The sequence below is a fragment of the Xiphophorus hellerii genome, chromosome 9 (assembly GCF_003331165.1).
Source record: "Xiphophorus hellerii strain 12219 chromosome 9, Xiphophorus_hellerii-4.1, whole genome shotgun sequence".
Taxonomy (NCBI): domain Eukaryota; kingdom Metazoa; phylum Chordata; class Actinopteri; order Cyprinodontiformes; family Poeciliidae; genus Xiphophorus; species Xiphophorus hellerii.
In genome coordinates, this window is record NC_045680.1 from 1,852,165 (window position 1) to 1,878,053 (window position 25,889).

Here is a 25,889-nt window from a genome sequence, read left to right on the forward strand (position 1 = left end):
GTTTTTTTTTTTTTTGTCTAAGAAGTAGAACAAAATGAAATGAAATGAAAGGGGGAAGTAGATTAGGAATGGTTCTAAGGAATGAAAGCATTAAAAGTAATATCCACAAACTCTGATTTGCTGAGTTTGCTTTGTGTGTGTGTTCAGTAGGAAAGTGTTAAATATGCGATCGCTCTTTCTCTTAGCACGACTCTTATGTTCCATTAATGGAAACAGTGACAGGTCATCAAGCTAATATCTCGCTACTTTGCTGATGGGTTTGTATAAATGTCTAATCCAAAATGTCTGTTTACTCTGAGACAACACTAGTTCTCTGCACGCTTCACATAGAACATAAAACATATGTTTCCTTCACATGGATGGATTGATCAGTTCTGTATATAAGGGTTTCTGGATTATTTATAATCTGTAGGTGAACAGGGTTTTTTTATCCAGTTAGCTGCTGTTGGATTTTTGGTAAGTAACTTAAAATATACTTAACAATTGTGTGTATTTTTATGTATTTAAAAAAAGTATACTGTAGGTGACATCTTGCATATTTTTTGCTCATTTCTTCAATAAATAATACTCTCATCAACCCAGTAAAATGTTTTTAAGGGACTTTAACTACTAAAATAATAAATTTCCTTTTGGGCTAATCAATTCACTAGATTCATATTTTTTATCAATTTAGAAAAAATCATAATTCTTCCTTTGGGGGATTTTGCAAATTGTGTCAACTCTCCACAACAAACCTATAGAAGCACTGCAGCATTTTCATTGCAAACACTGAAGGACAAAAGCTTAATGAAGTGCAATCTACTTCTTGTAGTTGACTTCACTGTTGCTACTCCAGTCCAGAAAACATCTTTGTCAAAATTTACAATCCTGTGATGAACCTTTCGTTACTCACAAACTGTTTAAAAAAATGTCTGTTCAGTGCAAAATCATCTGGTTTGGGTCTTGGCAGCCACCGTATTGGAACTAGAAGTGCAATAACTCAGTTCACACAAAAATGTGAAAAAGCCATTTAGTACATAAAGGTAGGTCAGAATAAGATTGTAAATTTAGAGTCAATCTGGAGCTAATGGTCGGCTAATAGCTGAACTGTCATACTACTTACAAAGCTTTTGTAGTTCTTTTTCCTCCCGACTGCCTGAAATACTGCCACATAAAATGCTGCCACATGAACGATTTAAAAGTCGACGGTTTAGTGCTTCTGCACTCAAGTATTGTGACCCTGACAAGCATCCAGCAGCACCAGACGGCAACTCAGGAGCTGCTTCCTTTCTGCGGAATCAAAAAGTTGCCACCCCAACAAAAGAAAAGTAGAAGTATATTATCTTATAAAAACTTTAATCTACGAACAATATTTTTTACGTAACAATTATAACAATATAATTTCTCCACACTGCCCATACTCCATGTCATGTTCTCCTTGTGCACATTTTGTGGGTTTTTTAACCTTTTCATTAAACTGTCAAGCTCTAGTTTGCAGGTTGGTCCATTTTAAACATACATTACATTTTAATGTTTGTATAATATATAATCACATAAGTGCAGTGTAATATTTATATTGCAAGACGGTCTAGCATTGTTAAAATGTAATAAATGTGTATATTTTATATTGTTGAAATCATATTGTTAGAGCAATAAAGTTTTCATTTTATAATGTAATTTAGCTGTATTTCTTTTACCTGTGAGGCAGCACTATGCTTCCATAGAAAAGAGTCTCAGATAAATACAGCAGGGTGCTGAAGAATAAAGTGCTTATAATAACTCATAACTCTTACGCACACGTCACCATGCTGACAGCAAACTTAAAAGACAAACTTTACTTTGAAGGGAAATGCTCACATGTTTAGTCAAAACCTGACTTATTGTTAAAACTGTGAGTATTTTGTTGGATATTTTCTACTTTTTTGTTTGCCAAGTTAAATAACTCTCACTTAAGATTCAGTAAGGTATAAATAGATGGTGATACCCTAATCAATATGTTTTTTATAAATAAAAAACACCTTTCAAAACACCAATCTTACATTGTATCTAAGCACTGTTGGTAATATGTCACAAAATTAAAAATGGTTTTGAATTGTTTACATTTATCTATAAAGATAAGCGGAGATAAGAAGGTTTGGCACACAGAAATAGTTTTACAGCATCTAGAGGATGATTCCCAAACAGCTATTGGCTGAAAAGTTGGCATGCTCAGTCTAGACGGACGAGCTGCAATGATTCATGTCTCTGGTCCTGCCGTCTGTTACTTCCCCCCCCCCCATTTCGTTTATTGAATACATGAAAAATAACACTGATTTCACTGAGTTCAGACAACACCAAAAAGAGGATTTCCAACAATGAATGTTTGTCATGCAGTTATTGGTTAGATGAAGAATGATGTATATCATGTCAGGCGTCACGTCTTTCCTGGGTGCTACATTTTTTCTTAAATTACTTTCAGATGCTGTTCATCAGGATTTTCTTTTTATCTCAAACACTTTTCAACTTTTCTCATTTCCTTCTGCACTCTTTGCAGAGTATATAATCACGGTCAGCTACAAGGACTAAAATGGCCAGAAATTGCAGAAAGTGGGGGGGGAAAAAAGGACCAAAGTAGCTACTGATCAAGGTAACTCTAAAGGATGGCTTCTTAAAAGCAAGGAGAAGTTGGAGATGGTTTAAAACTTTATCACTAACCTTTAAAACTTGAACTTCTGCTTGATGTTGTGAAATATCTACTGCAGTTTGATTTTTATGAAAATGACAAACTACTTGGACACACAACCTAATGAAACACAGGAACCTCAGGGAACCAGCAGGATGTATTGAAGTGAAACTGTTTGCTGATTAAAGCTTGGTGGAGCAAAACAGCAAGTTTATAGACAGAAATGAGCTGGAGTTGATATTCCTCCATTTTGAACTTAATTTCCTCCTGCAGGGTGTGTAAACCTTTATTAAAACTCCCAGAGCTCATCACTGGGCTTTAACAAAACCATTTCCTAGTCGCGTCATGGAATATACAGACTCATTATGTCTCTCTATTGTTTACTTCTGATGTTATAATGAGGACTATGACTTTAAGCCATTAATTTTAATTATTAAATACAGAAAAAAATAATACCTTAAAAACATTTAAGCACACCACAGAATGTAAACCCACAAAGCATTAGAAGTAGTTTTTAAATGAGTAGATATGTTTTTTTTTTAAAATCGCATCCCACCACTACTTTAAAAATATATATATATATTTTTGTATAAAATAGAATTACAGTGTCTCCTTGTTTATAGATTTGGTTTTTGAACTATTATCTGGAGTAATAAAGAGACATTCTAGGAATATATATAATTTCACAATTTCTACATAGATATAATTTGCCTTTTTGAGCATTTGAGCTTATAAAGTGCTTCTTTTCAGCACCTTCTTAAAAATAAGGTTAAGATTTACCTGAGTTTACCGTTTTCTTTTAAAACCAAAACAATCTAAATAATACATATAAGGCAAATATTACTGTGCTAAGCCTTTGCAGTGATATTTTTTTGTTTTTGAAATCCTAGCTCATTAGAATGCTACTTCCTCCTAGCGCTGGCATATTTACAGTAGGTATAAAAAGTCTACACAAAACAAATGTTGAGCTTTGGGGATGTAAAACAATAAGACCATGAATAATTATTACAGAACTTTCTCCTCCTGCGGTTTGACATATATCCTCTAATCTTCAATTGAAAAACAAATAAGTTTGTAAAGAGAAACATGAAAAAGTTTTGCAATAATCTGCTTGCACAAGTTTGCACTAATCGTTAATCAACATTTGATTTAATTCAAGGATTCAGACTTCAGTTCTCACCTGCCTCCATTTCTACACTTTACACCAGTATGATTATATTTAACTGGAACAAGCAAAATGATGAAATGTTTATTTCAGTTAACATTTCTGTTAACTGAAGTTAATAAAATGGTAATTAATAGATAAACTATAAAATGCATTTATTAAGCCAACTAAAACATACTGAATTTAGAGATATAATACCTTTTGTTTTTGTGGTTATGAATCTATTTATTAGCCATTCGATCTGATGTTTTATTTCCACACAAGCAGTTTACATCACCTGTAAAGCTAAGTGCAGTGGATGATACGTGTCATAGAAGAAACATTAAGCTCACAGGACTCACAAAAGATACGAAATGTTTGGCTAAACACAAGTACAGCAAAATTAGCATAAACGGTAAGAAAACCCTCAACTCTAGTCAAAGATTCTAAAATCAAACTCTGTTCTATTTCAAGATATACTTTCAACCTTTACAGGCAGAATTTAAATTTTGTCTGCATATGCAGCTCTCCATGTAACTGCAGTTGTATGGTTGGGTCTATTTCTGCTGATAGTGTGTGTTTTTAAACTGCTGAGCAGACTCTTTTGAGACAGCAGGGTCCTCCAATTAGGCAGTTCTTCAGAGCGATGTTTGAATGTGGAGATTATTGGGAGGAATTGTACAGGCTATTTGTTGAAGCCTGCGTTTTGATGATGGGGACTTGTGAAGATTAGAGCAGATCTGAGACTCAACAATATGCTGTAACGCTAAGCTTGAGCATATAGTTTGATTTTATGGGGAACCACTACAGATTTTTGTTTCTCTGGGAAGGATGCTAAGCTTTTGTGAGTTGATTAGTTATTTATAGTTTCAAAAAAGTGTCTTGTGCTACATAATCGCTGTTGTAATATTGCTTCTGCTTCACAACTTCTGCACAATACATGCAACCTTTGTGTGACGGTGCATGCACACCTGTATATAAAAGCTAAATTTGGCTAAGTGTGCATCTCTATCTGAAAGCGTTCCCCCCTTGACTGGATTGTTCTAGCGTGACGCTATCATTCCACGTGAATGCCTGATCGGTCAACGAGTTTCACTGCGGGCATCGTGACATCTTTGCTCCCCAAGAGGGCTTTTGGCGTCCACTGGCTGTGTGTGTGTGTATGTCTGTGCATCTGTGTTATTTTGGTGTCCTTAACTATGGTTATCGGTTTTTACAGCTTTAATTTATTCCCCTCCGTGTCTGGCAAACAGTTGTATAGTTTATGTTGCTCATGTCATGCTTTTCTAGTTTTTCTGTCTTAAGAGAACACAAATTTGAATTTAAATTTTTGCTCTGTTTAGAGGATAGCCCTTTGAGACGCCATGTTTTGTTTTCAGTGATATTACAAAGAATACTACTTTCAGGTTTTGAAGTGGATATTCATATATTTTTGTACCATCATGGTCTCTCACAGGAAAATATGACACGTCTTTTTTTAGGGGGACTTTAGATTTGATTTTTTAACCTTCCTTATTATCCTCCTTACTTGAGGTAAATCTGGATTTTCATCTGACTTTATTGGTCACAGTTCCTGCTGTTTTCCACTTTTTGCTCCTTCTGTAGAAGAAAATTTTGTTGAGTTATTTTCCTGCAAATGTTTTTTTTTTTTTTTTTAATTGTGGATCATCTGGATAAATTAAATGTCATGTAAACTTGTCTGTCTTATTTTGAAGAATGACTGAGGTAAAAGGTTTGAATTGTTTCCTGTCATATTTATAACCCAATAAATCAGTAAGTTCTGGATTTGTAATTCAATGAGATCAACTAAAAATGTGAAGTGTGCATTTATTTTTAAAGAATTGTATTTGCAAATAATAATTAACTTTGGATTTTTCTCTACTGAAGAGGTCACAATACCAGCTCAAACTGAATACTATTTATTGATTATTTGTTTTTTCTTTATCAGTATGCTTTGTGTTGTATAGTCTTTTGTTATTGATCTTGGTTATCGGTCTGCAGGATGCCGTGTCATTAATTAAGATTTTGTTGTAAATAAAAACTGTTTTCATTGAGCCCTGCCACTTTAAGTAAAAGTTAAATAAATAAAGCATTGCCTGAAAGTCGTACACTATTATATTAGACTAGTTCCGAAACATTTTGGAGTTTTTTTATTAAGGTTGTTTGACAAGTACTTAACTGAAGATGGTAGTTATTTTACCAGTGCAGCAGCATCAATTAAAATATTTAACAATTCAGTTTTTTGCTTATTCTGTTTAATCTATTTTAGCCACGATTTTTTTTGTAGTATTTCCAATTGATCATTTTGCAGCATGCACAACTCAAAGGGGTGTTTATTCATGAACAGCTTTAACATCATCCTATAAGACAAGAATTTATCAAAATATAGGTTTAGTCAACTGGAAACAGGTGAAGTAAGTAGACTGAATTCTGACGGCTGATATGTTTTACACTACATCCACATTCACACACCAGTTGGTAAGCAACTGGGGCTAATTGCCCAATGGCACGTTGAGATGTCACAGGAGGAAGCTGGAATCAAACCTACAACCTTTTGATTGCAAGACGATTAACTCTACCATTGATCAACAGTTCTTTGCAGTCTTCAATAATGCAGCTGTCTGATGGTAGCAAGCATATCTGCCTTGCAGCAGCAGTTTGTTCTCATTACTGCCACCTTGTGGTACAGAAAAAAGAATTACAGTCAGATGTGACGACAATGGACTTAAAAATCAACAGATTTTTGTTTAAAATTGTCAACATTGCATGCTGGAATGACTATTTAAAGATCTGAAGTAATCAGTTCGCATCCAAATATGCTACTGCAGTAAAATATACAAGTATTTATTTATTTATTTTTAGTTATATGGTGGCCTGAAGTGTTTTTGGCTCTCCTGTGTCTGGACTCTGAATGCACGCTCACAAGCACACTTAAACCCTCATGCAGACATGTAAATCAGGTCTAATTGTAGTGTTTGAGCTGCAGACTAATCTGGTTAGAACACGCTTGGCTAATTAGCAAAAGATGAACTGACCTCACTTGCTATTTGACCTCCAGCACTTATACATCATGTTTATAGAAAGAAAGAAAGGGAGAAAGAAATGGAATAAGCTCGAATAGCAGATTTACTTCCACTCCAGCATCTGCTAATGAAATACTTTCCTTTCTCCCTCATGGGCCACAAGACTGATTTAACAGCCTCATTCACTGCTATAGATTTACCTGTTTCTTCTGCCATAAAATGGGTTTTGGCTTTATTCAAAGATGTAGTGCTGGTTGAGGAGGTGCACCTCTGTGGGGGTGGAAGGCACACTGCGATCACATCCTCCAATGTGTCAAAAGTAATTAGGGTGATCGGAAAGCATACCCTATTATGCGCAGAGAGGTGTGTGCTGTGTGCCGTTAATTAGAATGATGAGTAGACTCTAATAAGGCGAGCTCAGACCATAAAATTCAGCACTTGTCTGGTTTTGTTCTGTTTAGGCTTCTTTTCTTCTTTAACGGGAAATTTACAAGGCACGTAAAAAGGATTTAGGCCTCTTCATTCAATGACCGCCCCCACCACCAAGTCTAAAAACTGAGTGAAAATAAGAGTACTGCTAACTTTCTGTTTTTACCAGCACATTACATTTATTCATCATTAAGGAAGAAAATGCAGTCAGAGATTTATGAATAGATTTCTTGAAAGCCCAATTAAGAATGTGTAAAGCCTTTTTATTACCGTACATTGATTTAAAAAGATAACACAAGATGTCTGATGTACTGAGGAAATAAAACTTTGTCAGTGTTTAAACATTACCTCTCACTGGGTCATGATGCTCAAGCTGTGTGTTGGATCTAATAACACAAAATGACAAATTATACGGCCTTCCCAAGGGTTTTATGGGTAGATTGGTGCAATCAATTTTCAACAAATGTATTATGCTGTATACATGGACTGTAGTGAGTTTTCCTAATAATGTGCCAATAAAATTTTGTTTTGAAGCCAGAAGATGGTGGTTGGCTACAAAAACACAAAGTTGTGCATAATTTCCATTAGGTAGTCATTGGTAGTTCTACAAATGATTTCCATTTGTAAAACTACCTTTTCCTATAATTACACCTGCAGATCTTTGGGCATATGTCTGTACCAATTTTGTGCATCTGGATGGTAAATTTTTGCCAATTTCTGATTGCAAAATAAGTCAAGCAAGGATGGAGAGTCTCTGTAAACTGTCATTTTCAACCTTGTTTCAAGGTCATGTATGCTGCAGCTAATGGCAAACTGCAAGCTGGAATTCTGGATTTGCTTCAACTTGGGTTTTGTTCAATAATTGTTCTATACTTTGGACTCAAATAGAGATTTGTGAAGAGCAGAATACTGTTGCCCTGTTGGCACATTGTTGTCGTTTACCTTCAGATCTCTGCAAGTTGCCTAAAGATGCCATTGGCCTCTTGGCTGCTCTTGGTAGGTATGTAGTTGTGCCGTATCTTTTAGTTTTAAATCAGATTTAATCAAAGCTAAGGGTATTTTTTTTATAACCAAACTGTTTTTAAGAAATGTTGTGTCTTTGGTAATTTTAACTATGTTTCCATCAATATTTTGAAGTATTGCATTAGAAAATGTTGATGGAAATGAAGATATTGGAAATAATTCCCTCAATTTTATAAAAAAGTTTTCTCCCTTTTTAGTTAATGCACTAAAACGGAGATGGGAACATGTTTGCCAAATAAGCGCTGACGTAATGAATCAGTGGAAACCTCCAGGTCAGAGTGGATAACTCTCTGTCTGAAATGTGCGGTCCATGCTTGTTGTAACTGCTATATCTTGTTTATTACAGCAATGTTTACCGTCAGCAACTGATGAAATCATGCTTGTAGCCTGGTTGACTCGATCCAAACAAGTTGATGGAAACATGCAGAATTAGCTTTTTTTTTGGTGACATTTTAAAAGTTCACCAAAAAACTTGGTGAACTTTTAAAATGATAAGTTTCCCTCCATAATTATCGGATGTTTCCATCCAATGATTATGAATGGAAACATAATTATTGGATGAAAAACATCGGGTCATTTCATTGGTATCATTTGTTCTGCAGTAATAATAAACCTGCCAGATCTTCACAGAACAGCTGTATTTATACTGAGATTTATTAAATGGGTGAGTTGTGGAGGCAGTTGGATGCACTAGATTTTATTTACTGTATCAGAATAAAGGGGGCAGAATACAATTAAAATTTCTATTTCTAAAAGAAAAGTGAAAATTTGTTAATTTCACTGTTGCACAATATTTTCTGCTGTTTTTTTTTAAAAAAAATCCCAAATAAATATCCCAATGTTTGTGATTCAATGTGACAAAATGTGAAAACATTCAAGAGGTATTTGGACTTGTAAAGCACTGTGTAAAAAAATATTTTGAAGGGTGAAAGACTTTGAAGGTAGACATTTGGGATGAAAATAAAACCACACAATTAAAACACAATCTGGAGAAAGAGTTGGATAAAAAAAAAACACAAGGGTGCTTCATAAATTTGGTGAAGTTCCTGGCAAAAAAGACAAGCATCAAACTAAAGAACAAGTGAAAGATGGAGAGGCAGAATAAAGAATATGAAGAAGTTGTGGACGGTGTGAGGAGGAGGGGAGCTGATAATGAGAGAAAAGGATGACTATATGAAAGGCTGCAAGAGGAGTGCATGTCAAGAATAAAGGCAGAGGAGGAGTTGTTTGCCTGAGGGCGCCTCATGGTGTGATGTCGTTGAATCTTCACACCATGTTTTATTACAAAGGGCTGTCTAAGGGTCTGGCTTATCAACTTGCCAGCTAACTTATGCTGGCTGGAACATCTCAGCGTGACTTCTTACGGCGTTGTGCCACTGGTAATTTTGTGCACATTAGTTTAATTCAACCCGAAGAGCCACAGAAGAGGTGTCAAAAAGGCACCGTAGTTTATACTTGAGGCCATAATAATGTGCATTAGTGGAGCAGAAACACAGAAAAGTTTTTGGCAAATAAAGCTGCAAGGATTTCTCATTAAAAAAGCAACATTTATTATTGGAAGGTTTTTTGATCCTAAATTTCTTAAATATTGGCATGTTGACATATGACCAAAATTCAGTTGTGGTTGGTGAGCATATTGCAGATAAATGACAAATTTTTACTGATGGCTAGCAGTAAAACTGCAAACATAAAGCTGAAAAAGCAAACAGAAAAAACAGTTGTCCAAAATGTTCTGAATTTTTACTGACAGTTTTCCAACTAGTCTACCTGGATTAATATGCAAATTACTGCAGATTATTGGATTTGCTACAAAATGTTAAGTTTTCTAGGTGTCATTTAACCCTCCTGTGGTCTTAAGAGACGGGGGAAGTTGGACCCCATGAGTCTTTTATTCTGTGTGCAGTGGGGTGGCGTTGACCCTGCATGTCCTTTTTATGAATTTGTGTGTGTGTGGTTTCTGGACCTGACGGTCTGATGGGACAACCCGCTGCTTCCCTACTTTCCGACTATGACATATGCCGTATTCCTCCTCAGAGTCATGCTAAGGGGTTAAAAAATATAGTTTCTAGAAAGAAATGGCTTAGCTGGTTGTATAGTAATGCATGTATATTAACAAAGTTTAAAGAAGGATCTGTTGAGTTTAACCTTTATGGGATACCATACCATAAAGGTTAAATCACAGCTGCCATGTTAAGTTTTGCTTCGACTCTTGGGATTTGTGTTGCACTTCATCAGAGTATGATAATAAAGAATGCTGTGGCTCAGGAGTTGATATGAAATCATTAGTGATTAACTCAGTTCTGCTACAGATGTTGACTTATTTAGCACTGTGGCCAATAGGCTTTACTTGCATATAATTATTGTTAGATCCTAATATAATGTACAATGTGACCATAAGCTGTTTAGATGATTAGAAATCTGTTCTTCTTTATTTGCTTTGCATTATTCCATGACTCTGAATACTTAATGTAATACACATGTCCTGGAAATGATTAAAAATACATTAGACTCAGAAGGCAATAAAAATATAGGTGACATTAATTAGATGCTGTCATAGTTATGTGTGATTTAGTTAGAATGCTTTAGGTAATTCTCCAGAAAATCAATACTTCTGAATCACAAGAAAAGCAAGGCCACAATGCCAACCATTTGATTAGTTACAAGAATTTTATTTGTATTTTTTTTTTCAAGCTTTCTACTTTAAACTAAAGAATTGTTTTAGGGTGTGTTTTAGGGAAAGTTGAGTTTCTATCTTAGGTTAGAAGAGCTTCAGATTTCTAATTTGTCTCCACACATTTTCAAATTTCCTGGAGAAGAAGCAGCAGCAGCAGCCTTTCTCCTCACAATCTCATTTATCTAGGTCAGCAGTTGTCCTTGATCACAAAAAGAGCAATATGAATAGACATGATGCTATGTTAATGAATAAGCTCAAGATTCTTTAATGCTTTCTACAAAACAGCATTTTACATGAGTGGCTCAACAACAAAATATCAGTTTTGTCTTCAAGAGGACATTGAAACATCCATTTTAATGTAGTAGTGCACCTGAAAAATCATGGGCAAGCCCCGGTTGAGTGAGCAACTGGGACATGCATTATTTTTACGCAATATCTAGATTAGTTAGTTTGTTAATTTTCCTTTATTGCTGGTTGTGGCTGTAGCAAAGTAAGAATATGGGTGGATGGATCGGCAGACATTTTTAAATATCAAAATCAAATTCCGTATTTTTCAGCCTGGACAGAAGATCTGTTAAAAAAAGTTAGTCTGCAGCCTGGATCAAATGGATTACGTTCGTCATTACTGGGCTACATTACTTCTACTTTTGTTTGTACTGTGTTACCCAAAGGCCTCTCCTAATTGTGGATTCGTATCTAATTTTCATCACAGTGCTAACAGAATAGAGGAAAATGTATTGCAGACACTGTGCAAGGTGGGCTTTTATGAGTTTGAATGGCAGACACCACAAAGCGGCGCCGAAGCTGGCGAATAATGAACAGACTATTAATTAAACCCGTACCTGTCCTCTTTCTGCAGTGCATTCTTTTCACCTTTTTCTGCCTGTCTGTCTCTCTTTTTGTCTGACAGAGACAGTGATGGATACACGGACGGCGACAGCTGAGCTCGGCTGGATATCGTTCCCTGCCAATGGAGTAAGAACAATGTGGAAAAGCTGAGCTGTATGTGTGCGTCAGTCTGTGTATGTGCAGCCACCCAAGGGGAAGCAGTTTGACTACACTTTACAGAGGTCCATTAACGAGTCAGTCAAAATTTTAATTACAGTGCCAAGGTGACATCAATTAACCACTACTGATGCAGAAAGAAAATACATTCCAAAAGATCAGAACAGTACCACAAATGAGTCTGTGATGGAACAGAATGAAATGAAATAAAAAGTTGTTTTTTTTTCTATGACCTGCCTTAAAATCTAGTGATTTCTTTAAAATTCAGCCTGGCAACTAGCTGGTCACAATGGTCTGGTGTGTGAGTGTGTTTGAGGTGAGTAACTCTAATTGTGATGAATGGATGTCCCTGTGCAGCAGAGAAGGTTAGAGCAGAGAAAAAGACAATGAAAAAGGGAGGAAGAGGATGGGAGAAAATTGGGAAGGAGTGATGGAGAAAGTTTAATTTGTGTCTGGTTTTAGTAAACCCATTAATCATCTTGCTTTCTTACTGGCTGTTCCTCTGTTTCCTTCCCATCTTGCATCCCAATGCCCCGTCTTCGCTCAAACATTGCCTAGTGGGAGGAGGTGAGCGGCTATGATGAAAACCTCAACACCATCAGGACTTACCAGGTGTGCAATGTATTTGAGCCAAGCCAAAACAACTGGCTGCTCACCACATACATTGACCGGCGGCACGCACAACGCATCTACGTGGAGATCCGCTTCACAGTACGGGATTGTGCTTCCATACCAAGTGTCCTGGGCTCCTGCAAAGAGACGTTCAATCTTTACTACCTGGAGACTGACAGGACTGTGTCAGAGAGCATCAAAGGGGTGGAGTATTGGGCCAATGCCCCGTTTTTAAAGGTAACCTCAAACAATCTCAATCTTTTCACAATAAGAAATGTGAAAAAAACTGAAGTAGGTTGTACTTTTCATTCCACTAAAGTCAAATACACCAGTCAGGCACAACATGATGACCATCTGCCTGATCATGCTCTGGTCCCCTCTGACTGGCAAAACCAGTCTGACCAGTCAAGGTATGATCTCTGCTAGATCCCTAACAGTGTTGGCAGCACGTTTTTTAAATCCTGTAAGGTGCAAGTTGGGGCCTCCATGTATTGAAATAGTTGATTTAGCACTTTCTACAAATGCTGCATTGGATTGACATCTTAAGTATTTGGAGGTCAAGTGAATAGTTCAAACTTACATGCTCCACCAACCATCTTTAGACTTTGCTTTATTGTAAGGAGTGTTTTTCTACTAAAAGAAGCCACAGCCTTAAGGGAGTATTATTCCCTGCTGACTTTTCTGCAGCTATGCACAAAAAACTGGGATGCTCTCTGTTTTGCAACATCTTTCTTACTACCAGGATTCATTTCCTCAGTTGTTTTTGCTACAGCAAATCATTGAACCATGAGTTGGTGTTCCCTCTCATTGATGTAGATCAATGAGACTTGGCTGTATGGCCTTGCTGTCTGCTCATCTTTGGGTCATTTATTGTAATGTCTAATTTAAACAAAATAAAGCATCACAAGTAAGTAAATTCTGTAAGAAAGTGAAATTGTAAGTAAAGATAAAAATTAAATGCTATTAAAAAGGAGCCAATACAGCAGAATAAAAAAAACATTATGATAGAAAACCTATTTAACCTTCCTGCAGTTTCAGTGCAAAGCTCAGGACAGGTGCGGCAGATGTCACTGTTGGACAGCGGGTAGGAGTGTCCCGCCAGACCATCAGTTCTCAAAACTACACACACAAAAATCTTGTAAAAGCAACCACGCTGGACCGTGCATAGAGTAAAAAGCTCATGGGTTGAATTGACCCCAACTTTAAGACCACAGGAAGCTCTTAGCTGCATTTATTTATGTGTTTATTATGTCAGACTTGTCCATGACTGCACCTTGATGCATCAAAAAATTGATGCACCCAAAAATAGGTGCAATGATGAAAATTTAACTAGTTTTATTCACATCACCTATTAGTGTTTGCTGTCTTATGCCTGATTGGTGTATATTGGCAGTTCTGATGTGCATGCAATCAGTCAATACCTTTGCAAATTCACCAATACTCAGTCATCTCTTTAACCACCATATTGAATTTACTCCCAGTAAATCGTCTATTTCTTCCAGGTGGACACCATTGCAGCCGATGAGAGTTTCTCCCAGGTGGATTTCGGGGGTAGGCTGATGAAGGTGAACACTGAAGTTAGAGGTTTCGGACCTCTCTCCAAGGGCAAAGGCTTTCATTTGGCTTTCCAGGATCTGGGTGCTTGCATGTCCCTTCTGGCAGTTCGAGTATTCTACAAGAAATGTCCAAGCATTGTACAGAACTTTGCTTTTTTCCCTGAGGTATGCTAAAGAATCCAAAAAGGATCTCTCCATTCTTTCTTGTTAAAGGGTGCGTTTTTTTTTTTTTAATCAATCTTTTTTTTCATCCAGACGCTGACAGGAGCAGAGTCCACATCCTTGGTTATCTCCCGAGGAAGCTGCATTTCAAATGCTGAGGAGGTAGACGTGCCTATAAAGCTCTACTGTAACGGAGATGGAGAGTGGATGGTCCCGATTGGCAGCTGCAGCTGTAAGGCAGGCTATGAACCAGACAATGGCAACGTGTGTCGAGGTAAGTTTTTGATTTAGAGAAGTCGCGATGCCTAAGAAAAAATGTTTTTCAGAAAATAATTCAAGTGTGTTTTCAAGTTGCTGGCCTAGTAAATGCTTACATGCTGCACATGCAATTTAACAAGGCAGAGTGACAGCAAATCAATATTGTGCAAACACGTTTCCAATATTCTGTCATAGTAATGGCAGCAATCAGCATCTGAAAGCAGCAAGAGATGACAGATCATGCAAATGGGCTTTAACTACTCAAAGTATTGCTGTAATCATACATGTATCATCAACATTATTACCAAGCCTTTATTAATATCCTGACTTGGTTTACAAAATATTACTATAACGGCCTCATCAGACTGCATGGTTATGTTGATTCTATTTAAAATGTAATTTTTTTTTTTCACAGTTCAGTTGAACAAACCATTGCTTTTTGGCAATCCCAGCTGAATGATTCCATGCACATATATTGTAACTACACAATACCATGTATTTTTGCCCAAGGGGGGGGAGCACACAAAGCACCATATGTTCACATTTGCCGAGCCACCCTCTGATAAATGTGGCACAAAAATAACTCCTCTTCCCCCAGTGTTCCAGATATCTTCACCTCTTTTTCCTCCTTTTTATATCTGGCCTCCTTCCCCATTTCCTCTCAGAAATAGTACTCATCATTTCTTATTCTCCCCAGAGAGTCTCATCCATTTTTTTCAGTGTGTGTGTGTGTGTCTTGGGGGGAGGTAACTGTGATGTATGTATGTTCATGTGGTGAAATAAGTGAGACCTCTTCCTCCCATGTTAATTACTTTAGTGTATTTCTGCCAGATCAGTCTGCTGCAAATTAGAAGACAGACAGACAGACAGACAGACAGACTCTAGTCTGCTTCTTGTTAAACACCTTAAATACTTTGAAATGCTTGTCAGGGCACTTATATCAGTTTGCGTCTTGCATTGGCAACAATTCTCATCATGTGACATTTGAGTGTTTGAACGATGTAAACCAATCATGAGTCGTGGGAATGATTGAACCTTTTACCGTGAGTCTGCTCCAAACAGTGTCAATTACTTTAACTTCAAATGTCTTCGATTTTGCTGTTAAGTAAGCTAGCAAGGTGTCTCAAAGTAATTTCTTGCTTCGTCTCCCTTAACAACAAAAAGTGCTTTTGTTGTTTAGGAAATGGCATAATATTTTCAAAAAATATTTTGATCAAAACCTTAAGTTTGGAAAAGTAAAGGTACGATATTAGTTACTTTGTTTTTTGCAAATAAATCTTATAAACATTGTGATTAGAAGTCAACTAGCTATATTGGTTCAGTTAAAATAAGTTTATTTTAATGTGAACTGTTACATACAAGTTAGTAACTGGTGTAAAAATTGTGTTTAAGAAATCCTTTTGTGTTAGAGGGAGAATTGGAGTGTTTCCTGTTTTAGCTAGTTTAGTGACAGTGGCAATGGTAACTCGTCATGTAAAGAAACTAGAGTGTGGCACAAATGACAAATTAGCAGTTTTGTTTTTTTTTTTTACTTGGCTGCATTTTTTGTTTCCACTCCTGCTTGTTAGTTCCATGTTCAGGCTCCACGTTCATGTTATTCTACATGTCTGTAATAATTATTAAATTTTTGTAAGTTTTTCTTTTATTAAATCTTCAAAATGCAACGTTTAAGCAGCTCTATGCACTTTGGCTCTGCTTTGATCTCACCCTTCATGACAACAAGTTCAAAGGATAAAAAGGCTAATCTGTAAAACTCGCTGATAACAAAACCTTATGACACTGGACAAAACTAACAAATGAAAATAAAAACATAGGAATCATACAGTATGAAGAAAACTGAAAGATTATTGAAGTACATGTAACTCAAACTACTCTGTTGTTAAAAAATATTTGCTATGATTACCTGTGTTGGATAAATGATGCCTGCAAGTATTCTTCCAAAAGCAAGAGCATATGTTTTTCAGCTGCCAACCATGCTGTGCTTTTTTGTAAAAGTAGGCTACCCAAATAAAAACTTCTGCCAAATTTAAGGCTTAATATCACTGATTCTGAGATGGGATTAAATTGCTTTATCAAATGAAATAACTCTTCTTTCAGTTGCTGAAAGATTTTTTTAAATGTGTTCACTGTTAATTTAGTTCAAGCTCAGAAGTCATTTTTCATTTAAACTGATTGTCTTTCATTTGAGTACTCAAACTAAAACAGCCTCATCTGACATATCTGTGATTTCTGACGCTGTGTCAGCATACACCTGCTTGTTGCTGTTATCTCAGAAAAAGCGATTTACGGTGTCGAGGGACGGTGTTTGTCTTGTCTGTCTTCCCCAATCTGGCATCTTCTTGGTTGGCTTCCTTTGCCTATCAGCTGATAAAACCTTGGCAGGAAGCTGGACTCACTACTGGAACAGATGGTCATCTCTTTGTGAGGGTTTGAGCATGTCAAGGCACAGAGATGGTGTTTATTTTGCACCAAATCCGCGTATTGTGCAAACCATACGGCGCAACTGGCTCATGATCAAAGTCATGTGTGTGCATATTCAAACGTGTGTTTTTGTATTTATTCTTGAAAAGCAAAGTGGTGTGTGTGCATACATTTTTCAGAGTGTTTTTTGCAAAACAAAAATGCAGTAGTTTAAATGTGCATATCCCATATGTGCATAAACAGCTTGTAAAAAGTTTGAGATAAACAGAAGAAATGCCTCTTTTAACCCTAAATCTCTCTTACTTCAGTGTGTTATCTCAAAACCTATTTCAACCAGATTGGTTCAGTGTATCTTCAGTTTTTTGGCCACTGTGGTTCAGTCGATAGATATCTGGTCACTCAAACACTCAAAGCTCTTCACACTAGAGCCACATTCTCCAGGAAACTCGCAAAAGTCTACACCCATTCATACACCAACACAAACACTGTTAAGCATCGGTATAGATTTTGTGGTTAATATCTCTCTTTACAATATTGTTTTGAACTAAGTGGTCATCTTTTAATCAGATAGTTATGAGTTTGAGTCCAGTGTCGTCCTACCTCAAGTTGAAGTTCCCCAAGGCAAGACACTGAAGTTGCCAACCAATCTGCATTTCAAACAACTTTGAGTGGTCAATATGACTGGAACTGCACTAGAAATTTAGACTATTTACCATCTAAACTTAATATAAAAATAAATAAAAGTATAGTTAACTATCAATCGATATGTATTGCAACCTTTATAGAATTTTTAGCTATGGCTAAATTTACAGAACCCCCTGGATGGACTGGCTGTAAGTAAAATGAATAATCCAATTTAGTTATTCTGACATTAAAAGATTACTGAATATGTATTTTTGTTATTTCAGAAAAAATATGTGGAATAGCACATTTAACCTTCACTCACCTGCTTTGCAGCTGAGGTTCCACTAGTTTGACATAAGGTCACACTTGGATATGCACAGATAGCTGTACAGAGGTATGAAGAGGTAAATAATAAAGAGAGGGAACAAGACTTGTTGCCATGGTGACACACCTCACATGTTTGAACAAGGTTGGTTGAATAAATGACCTTGACTATCCAGATGCCCATCTGCCTTTTCAAGAGACAAAAAAAAAAGACAAAATGACGGTTCGCTACAAACCATGTAGGAAACACAGAGAACACGTGGAAGACGGTGACCAAAATGTAATTTTTAGGCTAAAGTGTGACAGAAAACAAACACTGCATTTTATAATGAAACAATTGATGAAGTACCATTAGCAGGTGGCAGCACTATGCTTTGGATATTTTTTTTTTTTTCTTAAGCATGGTTTGGAAAGCTGGTCTGCACTTGAAGAAAACCAGACTTCCAACAGGACAACAACCCTGAACAAACAGCAAAACCAGAAAGTTGTAGATCCAACCATGTTTATATGTTAATGGATCAGTCAAATTTCAATTTAGGCCTAATCTGTGACTTAAAGACTGAGGATCATAGATGTTGTTCATCCTGTCTGAGTAAGCACACACTATTTTTCAAAGGAGAATGGACTGAAAGTGCTGTGTCTAGATGTGCAAAGCTAGTAGAGAGGAGAGAGATCTGCAGCTGTAATCTCAGGAAAAAGGTGGTTGTGTAATATAATGACTCTGAGGGGATAAATAAGTGCCAAGCAAGAAGAAAATTACAGTTGCTTTTATTTTATCAAAGAGCAGAAGAAAACAACAAACAAAGGATTTAAAAAGTAAGTTTAGAAATATCAAGTGCAACTTTTTATTGGTTTACTATAATTACTTATGGAATATGTGTGTTTAATCTGAAGGAATGGAAAATATCAGTTGTCTGCAATTTGTGGTTAATACAGTTTGCACTGAAACAGATATTATCTTAGAAATTGAATTGTTCATTTGAAACTGTCTGTATTAACAGAACAGCTTAATAAGGAGAAAAAAATTGGTAATGTTTTTGTCTATATTTCTCAGCTCTATTCTAAATATGTCTTATTCTTTTCACTTGACAGTTAAGCTTTTTATTGCACATAATTCTTGTGAAATGACTTGTAATTTGTGGCTGTGATGCAGAGAAAATGTGAAGTTTCAAGTAATATGAATCTAAGACATTGGATTATTTAAATGGCAGTATTGTTGTAGTTTCATAAAGCTCTGTGACTGAGTGCAACATAATACAGTGTAAAATCAGACCTCTGGGAATATGCTCCTCCTGTAAAAATCAACTAAAAACAAAAGCATCAGCTTGTTGTTTTGTTCAGAGGAAGCATGCTTTGATAACATTGGGAGCAAGAAATGAAAACATTGGTAATTGAGTTTTTTTTCACACTTATTCTGTTTTCATTGTTTGTTTTTATTGCAATTTTTGTCCTGACTCTTGCTTTCTCAGGACAGATTGCTTACTTTGTACATTATTCTCGTGTCTAAAACCATCCCATGGTTGACAGTCAAACTTCATTACAGAGAAGGAAGAGAATTGTATCTAGTTAAAGACCAAAGTCAAAGTTGGAAGACCAAATCCTTTTGTAAATAACCATGTTGTAGTTTCACAGCATCATGATCAGGGAGGTTTCAACTGAATGTGCACACACAATATTAAAAATGGAACAGTATTTTTGCCAGACCATCTGAAGAAGTGGGATTATGCATGCATGGAAAACATTTTTGTTGGGGAATGTGTGAACTTTGACTCTGGTTGTAGTAGTTGATTCACATTAATGAACTTTGTGTTCCTAAAAGGGATACCACTGCTTCACATAAACTTATTTCTGCTCCATGTGGTAGAGTTAGTCACAAAGTTCCTCTGTGGATATTTTTTTTATGCTGTATCACTTTTAAAGTTCTGCAGGGACTTAACTGGTAGCTTCTTTTTAAAGCCAATCATTCAGGTGTTTCCCATAATTTATTTTATACTCATTCATTTTCCCATTATAATTTTCTGTTTGTTATGATTTGTCTCTTTCCAACTGGACTACAAGATATATAATCAAACATGTAACTGAGTAAAAAGCTAATATTCTTGGTTCAGGTCAAGTCTCTGAGTAAATCAAAAATTCCTCCCAATAGATCAAAATACGAGGCATCCATCTAGAACTGGAATGGTAAATGAAGGAAAACTTATTATTTGTATTTGAATTCCCTTAACGACAATGCATATATTTAGTTGTATTGAGAACAGGTGTGTGCCCAACTTTTTACGCAGTCACAAGAGGTTATTATTTATAATTGGATAAATGCCTTTGATGATTGCGATGTTTTTGCTGCATGCAGACAGAAAGCATTGTGTTGCTAACAGCTAAATGATGCAGCACTTTCAGACTATGCTGACCCATGCCCTGAACTCTGCAGCAAATGTCGCCCATTTAGTGTTTTGTCTGTGACTGCAATGATTGTGAAGTGTTTTCTGTCCCTTTATGCTAGAACTCCAGCAACTGGCATCCTTTTGAAGGCTTATAGAGATTTCAGGCTGCTATTGTGCCTTCAACAAATAAAGTCTGGTTCACAAAGCTCCTTTGGCATTACCTTAGCTTTTGGTGGGTGGATTGCAAATGTTGAATTTTAAAAAAGTGAACCAAAACAGAAAGTGGGTTATCAAATTGGTCATGGTTTAGAAAAGATAAGTTGTGCTGGATTTTCTTGTCCTGCTCAGGGGCTTTTGACAGCACAAAAATTAGAAACATTGTGATGCTGGATATGAACAAATGGTTGATTTATCTTAAGTGTCAATTTATTAATTTTTTTTTTATTTTTACTGATAGACTGGTTACAACAGTGCTGTAACCTGAACAACAGTGTTCTAAATGTTTAACTGATTTTGGATATGGTTGATTAATATACCTGAGAATTTTCAGAAATCAGGAGAAATTTAGAAAATATATACCAAGCAGGATGGCATGAGAAAAACAAAGGATGAAAATATCAAGTTTGTTATCATCCATCCATCCATCCATCTATTTTCGAACACCCTTGTCCTTAGTGGGGTCAGGAGGTGCTGGTGTCTCTCCAGCTACGTTCCAGGCGAGAGGCGGGGTCACCCTGGACAGGTCGCCAGTCTGTCGCAGGACAACATAGAAACAGACAGTTTTTTTGTGTCTGAATAAGGAGCCTTTCAAAAACCTCCGGAAAGTGATGTCACAAATCAGCAGGCACTGCCCTGTTACCTAGCAACCCCATTGAAGCCCAGCCACCCAAGCTGAGCTCCAGCACGTTTGGTCAGCTAGTTTTACTGCTGTATGTGCTGTACATTGGCTGCTGGAAAAGACAAGTGTTTAGCCATTTACTTGCCATTCAGAAACCACTTGCTGCATTCTTGTTGGTTGTGCAGGATGCTCTACTTCTGCTTTTCAAAGATGTACGGTTTCATGGTTGCGCATCTGTTTGCAGACATTTTCATATGCGACTGTAAATGTTGATTTGGGAGGCGTGGCCAACAGCAGCTTATTTGGATTTAAAGTGATAAGAGGCCCTAAAGCAGCTGATTTTGGAAGGAGCTCAAAGTAGGCAGAACTGACCAAACAAAAGTCTAATTATCTATAAATATCTTGTTAAAAACTGTAATGAACATGTTTTGTATAGCACATAGATCTATTCTAATCTGATCAAGGAAGCATAACATCTCACCTTTAAGTGTCCTGTAGCGTATTGAAGACACACAATACGTTTCGTCACCATTACTACGTTTCGGACATGTCAACATGCTTTTCTGTATAATTTCAGATACACACAATAACTCAATGTAAAAAGTCAAGACAAATGTGACATAAACCCTACGGATGAAATTAGCTTTTTTTCATCAATGTTCAGGAGTCCAAGTTAAGTTTTTCTTTATCTCTTCACAGCTTGTCCTCAGGGCACCTTTAAGTCGTCCCAGGGGGCAGGATTATGTCAGCAGTGTCCGCTCAACAGTCGCTCCACCATCGAAGCTGCCACCCTCTGTGGTTGTCGGAATGGATATTACCGTGGAGACATGGACAAACCAGAGGACATGTGTACCAGTGAGTCAACACGTATAATTACTCTCTCAGTACACCTTTCAATAAGGTGTCAAAATGACTGGTCCAGGCTTACGATCCCAGTAGGTGACATATTACAGCGTATCACAAACTGACAACACCGGCAGTCGAATATTTCATAATTAAATGAAAATCCAGCATCCACCTTGATTTATAATTCTGCCTGTAAATTTATGCACCTCAGTCAGAGCCGAAACACACACACACACACACACCCCTTCTTGTTAAGGGATTTTGGGAGTAGTAAGTAATAATGTCGCCACACTGCTCAGGCTCTCCATTCCAGTTGAGTATGTGTTTATTGTGTCGAAGAGCTTCAATGCAAGACGAAGCAGTGAGTTTGAGTAACGCAGCCACTCGGTTCCTCAGAGATATAGTGTAAGTAGGTTAAAACATGAATCATTTTGGACTCGTACTCTGAAACTGAGTGTGTACCGTGTGTGTAGCTGTACAAAGTATGTAATCACTCATGGGTTTTTGTGCTGTTCCCAGTGACCTGAATACATCTTCATATTTTGAGGGATTAAAAACAGCTCTGGTTCAGGCACATTTAGGATCTATTGTGTTTTTAAAAGATTTATAGTCCTCAGAAAATACAAACAAAGCATTCAATGGCATCATTTATATCACTGTCCACACAGAATTTGATATAAACTGGTGCTTGTGTAAATAATTAAATGTGTGATTTGTAAATTTTCAGTGCTATTGTTATAGGCCAGTTTCTGCGGCACACGTTGCTAGTACCTCATGAACCTCATTTTGCTGTCAGAGCTGCTTTTTTTGTGTCCTAGATTCAACAAGGTGTCTCAAGCATTCCTCAGACAGTTTTAATATATTAATATGTTAACACAACAGCCTTGTGCTTTTCCTGGAGATTTGTTGACTGATCACATTTTTAAGATAAAGTTCTCATTTCATCATGTCTGAAATTATCTCAATTGGACTGAGATCTGGTGTCTGTGGCGTTCATTGGCATACTGTGGTTACAAGAGATGGACATTTTCAGCGGATATATTGTGGCATTTAAATAACTGAGCTGGTATTTATTAGCTGTGGTGGTAAACAGTGCCAGACTGTTTATCACCGCAAAGTTGGTTACAAAACAGGAGAGATAGATCTGTGTTTTCTAATCCTCTTCTGAGCAAACAAAGTTTTTCCAATCTAGCATTGTAGGATTTAGGTGAGTCTTTATCAGTTGTGTCAGTTTTCAGTTTTTAAACAAGGAAATGACTGAAACACCAAAATCAGAAATCCTTTATGTTTGTCTTTTCCCCTTGATTTATAGAGTCATTCCATAGCTGTTCCCAATCACCTGATTCCTTCACTGGAATCCAATGTCATTCTCCAAACTTTATCAATATTTCACTAATGTTGAAAAAACACAGTTTCGCAATTGCAGTATTTCCATTAAATGAAAAACACATTTAAAATCCCACATGAATGTCTTTGCAATGATAAGTATTAAAAAACATGCCGCACCATGTACCTCCAACTACTTCCTGTTGTCGTCTTCTTCATGGCAGACAAAAATAGAAAAATACGCCAATACATAAAACACCATGAACACCAATAGCATTTCTTTTTAACCATTAAAAACTAAATTTTTCACATTTTATCAATATCAAGATTCCAGTTTCGTGGTCAATTCCCAATGCCCTTATTTTTTTTGTTTGATTAATTTGAAATATTTAAACATTGGAAGCAAAGAAGTTAGTTTTTACTTGTTCAATGTACAAATTTTAAATTTTGATATTGGCTGCACAGTTGTGTAGCTGGTAGCACCAGATGCTAATCTTGAAAAAACACAATTTTGCAATGACGGTGTTTTCATTAAATAAGAAACACAATTAAAATTAAATGTGAATAAGTTTGTAATAAGTCATTAAAAAACCATACGTCACCACGATCCTCCAACTACTTCCTGTTGTCTTCTTCGTGGTTTGCGCCAGCGGCAACATCTGGTTGTCGGTCATATGACTCGTGTGATGCCAAAAAAGTGTTTCCATTTCAATTTATTCAAAATACATTTTAATACGGCCAATAAAACACCTCATCCTATCTAGTTTTTTTTTTCTAGAAATTGTCATGTTTCCAGTAAGCTTTTTCATTTTTGAAATGCCAAATTCTGGATTTTTCTGTTGCACTGTCCGTTCCTCTGATATTTGCTTTTATTTCTTTATTAAAGAAACTCTATTCCTTTATAGTCGACTCTTTTATAGAGTTGTTTATAGTAAATTGCTGAGTTTTTTTTTTATTTCAACAGGAGCAGTGCTTTATAAAGTCAAATATTTCTCACTTCAATACCATTGAAACAGATAGTAGATGGATTCTCAAAATGTTCAGTAGGTGGGTCAGGGTTTTATTACAGCAGAAATGGTACAGAAAAAGCCTAACCTCAACACTTGAAGCACTCTTAAAATGATGACGATGGAGGGAAAAAATCTAATTTGCCAGTGAGAGCGTGTCAGATGTCAAGCCACTCATCCTGCGTAGGTCTCTGAATTACTTGAGCGCTTTCTATTCAGGGGAAAAAACAAATCAGGTTACAGTTAGAAATAAAAAAAAAAGTCAAGAGGGCAAACTACAAAAACAGTAGGATTAAACGTAGATACAGAGGAGGGATTCAGAGTCGGACATGAATCAGGTAACCAGAGTGGAAGAGTGACTGCACAGTTTGTACATTGTTGTCAGACAAAAAAAAAATTCCAGTAGTAACATGCCTCACCGACTGCAGAGGTGGTTGGGTGCATTGTCTCTCAGCAGGTAAGTGAATATAATTTAAATTCTACAGTCTGCAGTCTGAGCGAAAAAGAAAAACAAAACAGGTGACGTGTCAGTCTCTTACGAGTCTCCATTGTTTCAGCAGTGTGGCTAGATGCTGTGTTTTTGTGGCAACTTTGCATTTTAAAATGTTTTTAATGATCATTAAATGAAGACATATTTATGCAGAAAAAAATACACTCACCTTTTGCCATACCTGGAACTTACAAATTTGTCGTTACCTTCCTACAATAATGGCCTAAGTCAATTTTTTTTTTTTTTTTTTTGCCTGAAAGATCTTTTGGAAAAAAGAGGCGGTGATTATTATTATTTTTATTTTTTTTTTGCAAAAATTGCTTTTTGCATTATTTTAGGAAGGTGACGATATGCATAACTGTAAATGCACTGTATGCACTGCTTAGATTTTTTTAACCCCCGCTGTTTGTACTTTGATTTTGCTGCACATCTGTCCTTGGCTGTCTAAGAATTACATACAGAGACATATTCTTCAGGGTCGTCTCATCTTATGACTCTGGTTTAGCATACGCCACGGCCGAACATCCATTTTATCTTAAGCGCTCTTGTTTCATCTGTGTCACACTCTATGTGATGTGTTTGGACTGTCAGCAAGAAGTGAGCCCCTCAAGGCTTAACCTTGTGAAAACTGCTTGAGCTTTGAAGACGTACTTTGACACCGAGTGAAAACTGAGACTGACGGACTGGTAAAGGACAATGAACATTTTATTAATGTTAAAGAAGGTGTTGGCTTAAGTCCAAGAGTTGCAAGAATTGGCTGATCTTCACGGGGCGGTGATGACTAAAACCCATTTAAGTTGGCATCAAACAAACTGGTAATGCCATTTTTAGTGGTCACAGTGAAGAAAAATGATCAAGATTTAAGATTTAGAGTTAATTATTTAATTTGGACAGCAAGTATGGACTGGAAAAGTACATGAGTAATAACTTTGTTTTGTTTTTGTTTGTATTTTACATCATAAAAAGGTGATTTTCAATTGTTAGGCTGGTTAATTAAAGGTCCAACTGGTAATGAACAAATTCATTTTTTTCAGCAAAATAAAAGTCTCCATCTGATTGTTTGTGGCCCCCAAGCCAAACTAATTTTGACAGAAAAGCACAACTC

General features: G+C 36.5%; 1 protein-coding gene across 1 annotated transcript in view; it reads left to right on the top strand.

Moving 5' to 3' along the window:
• LOC116726005 (ephrin type-B receptor 1-like) overlaps nucleotides 1-25,889 on the top strand; it is a 105,527-nt gene that overhangs the window by 30,421 nt on the left and 49,217 nt on the right. The window contains exons 2-6 of the mRNA XM_032572458.1: nucleotides 11,845-11,909; nucleotides 12,498-12,788; nucleotides 14,054-14,272; nucleotides 14,363-14,543; nucleotides 21,815-21,970. Coding sequence (XP_032428349.1) covers nucleotides 11,845-11,909; nucleotides 12,498-12,788; nucleotides 14,054-14,272; nucleotides 14,363-14,543; nucleotides 21,815-21,970 — 912 coding nt within the window. The remainder of the gene's footprint in view (nucleotides 1-11,844; nucleotides 11,910-12,497; nucleotides 12,789-14,053; nucleotides 14,273-14,362; nucleotides 14,544-21,814; nucleotides 21,971-25,889) is intronic.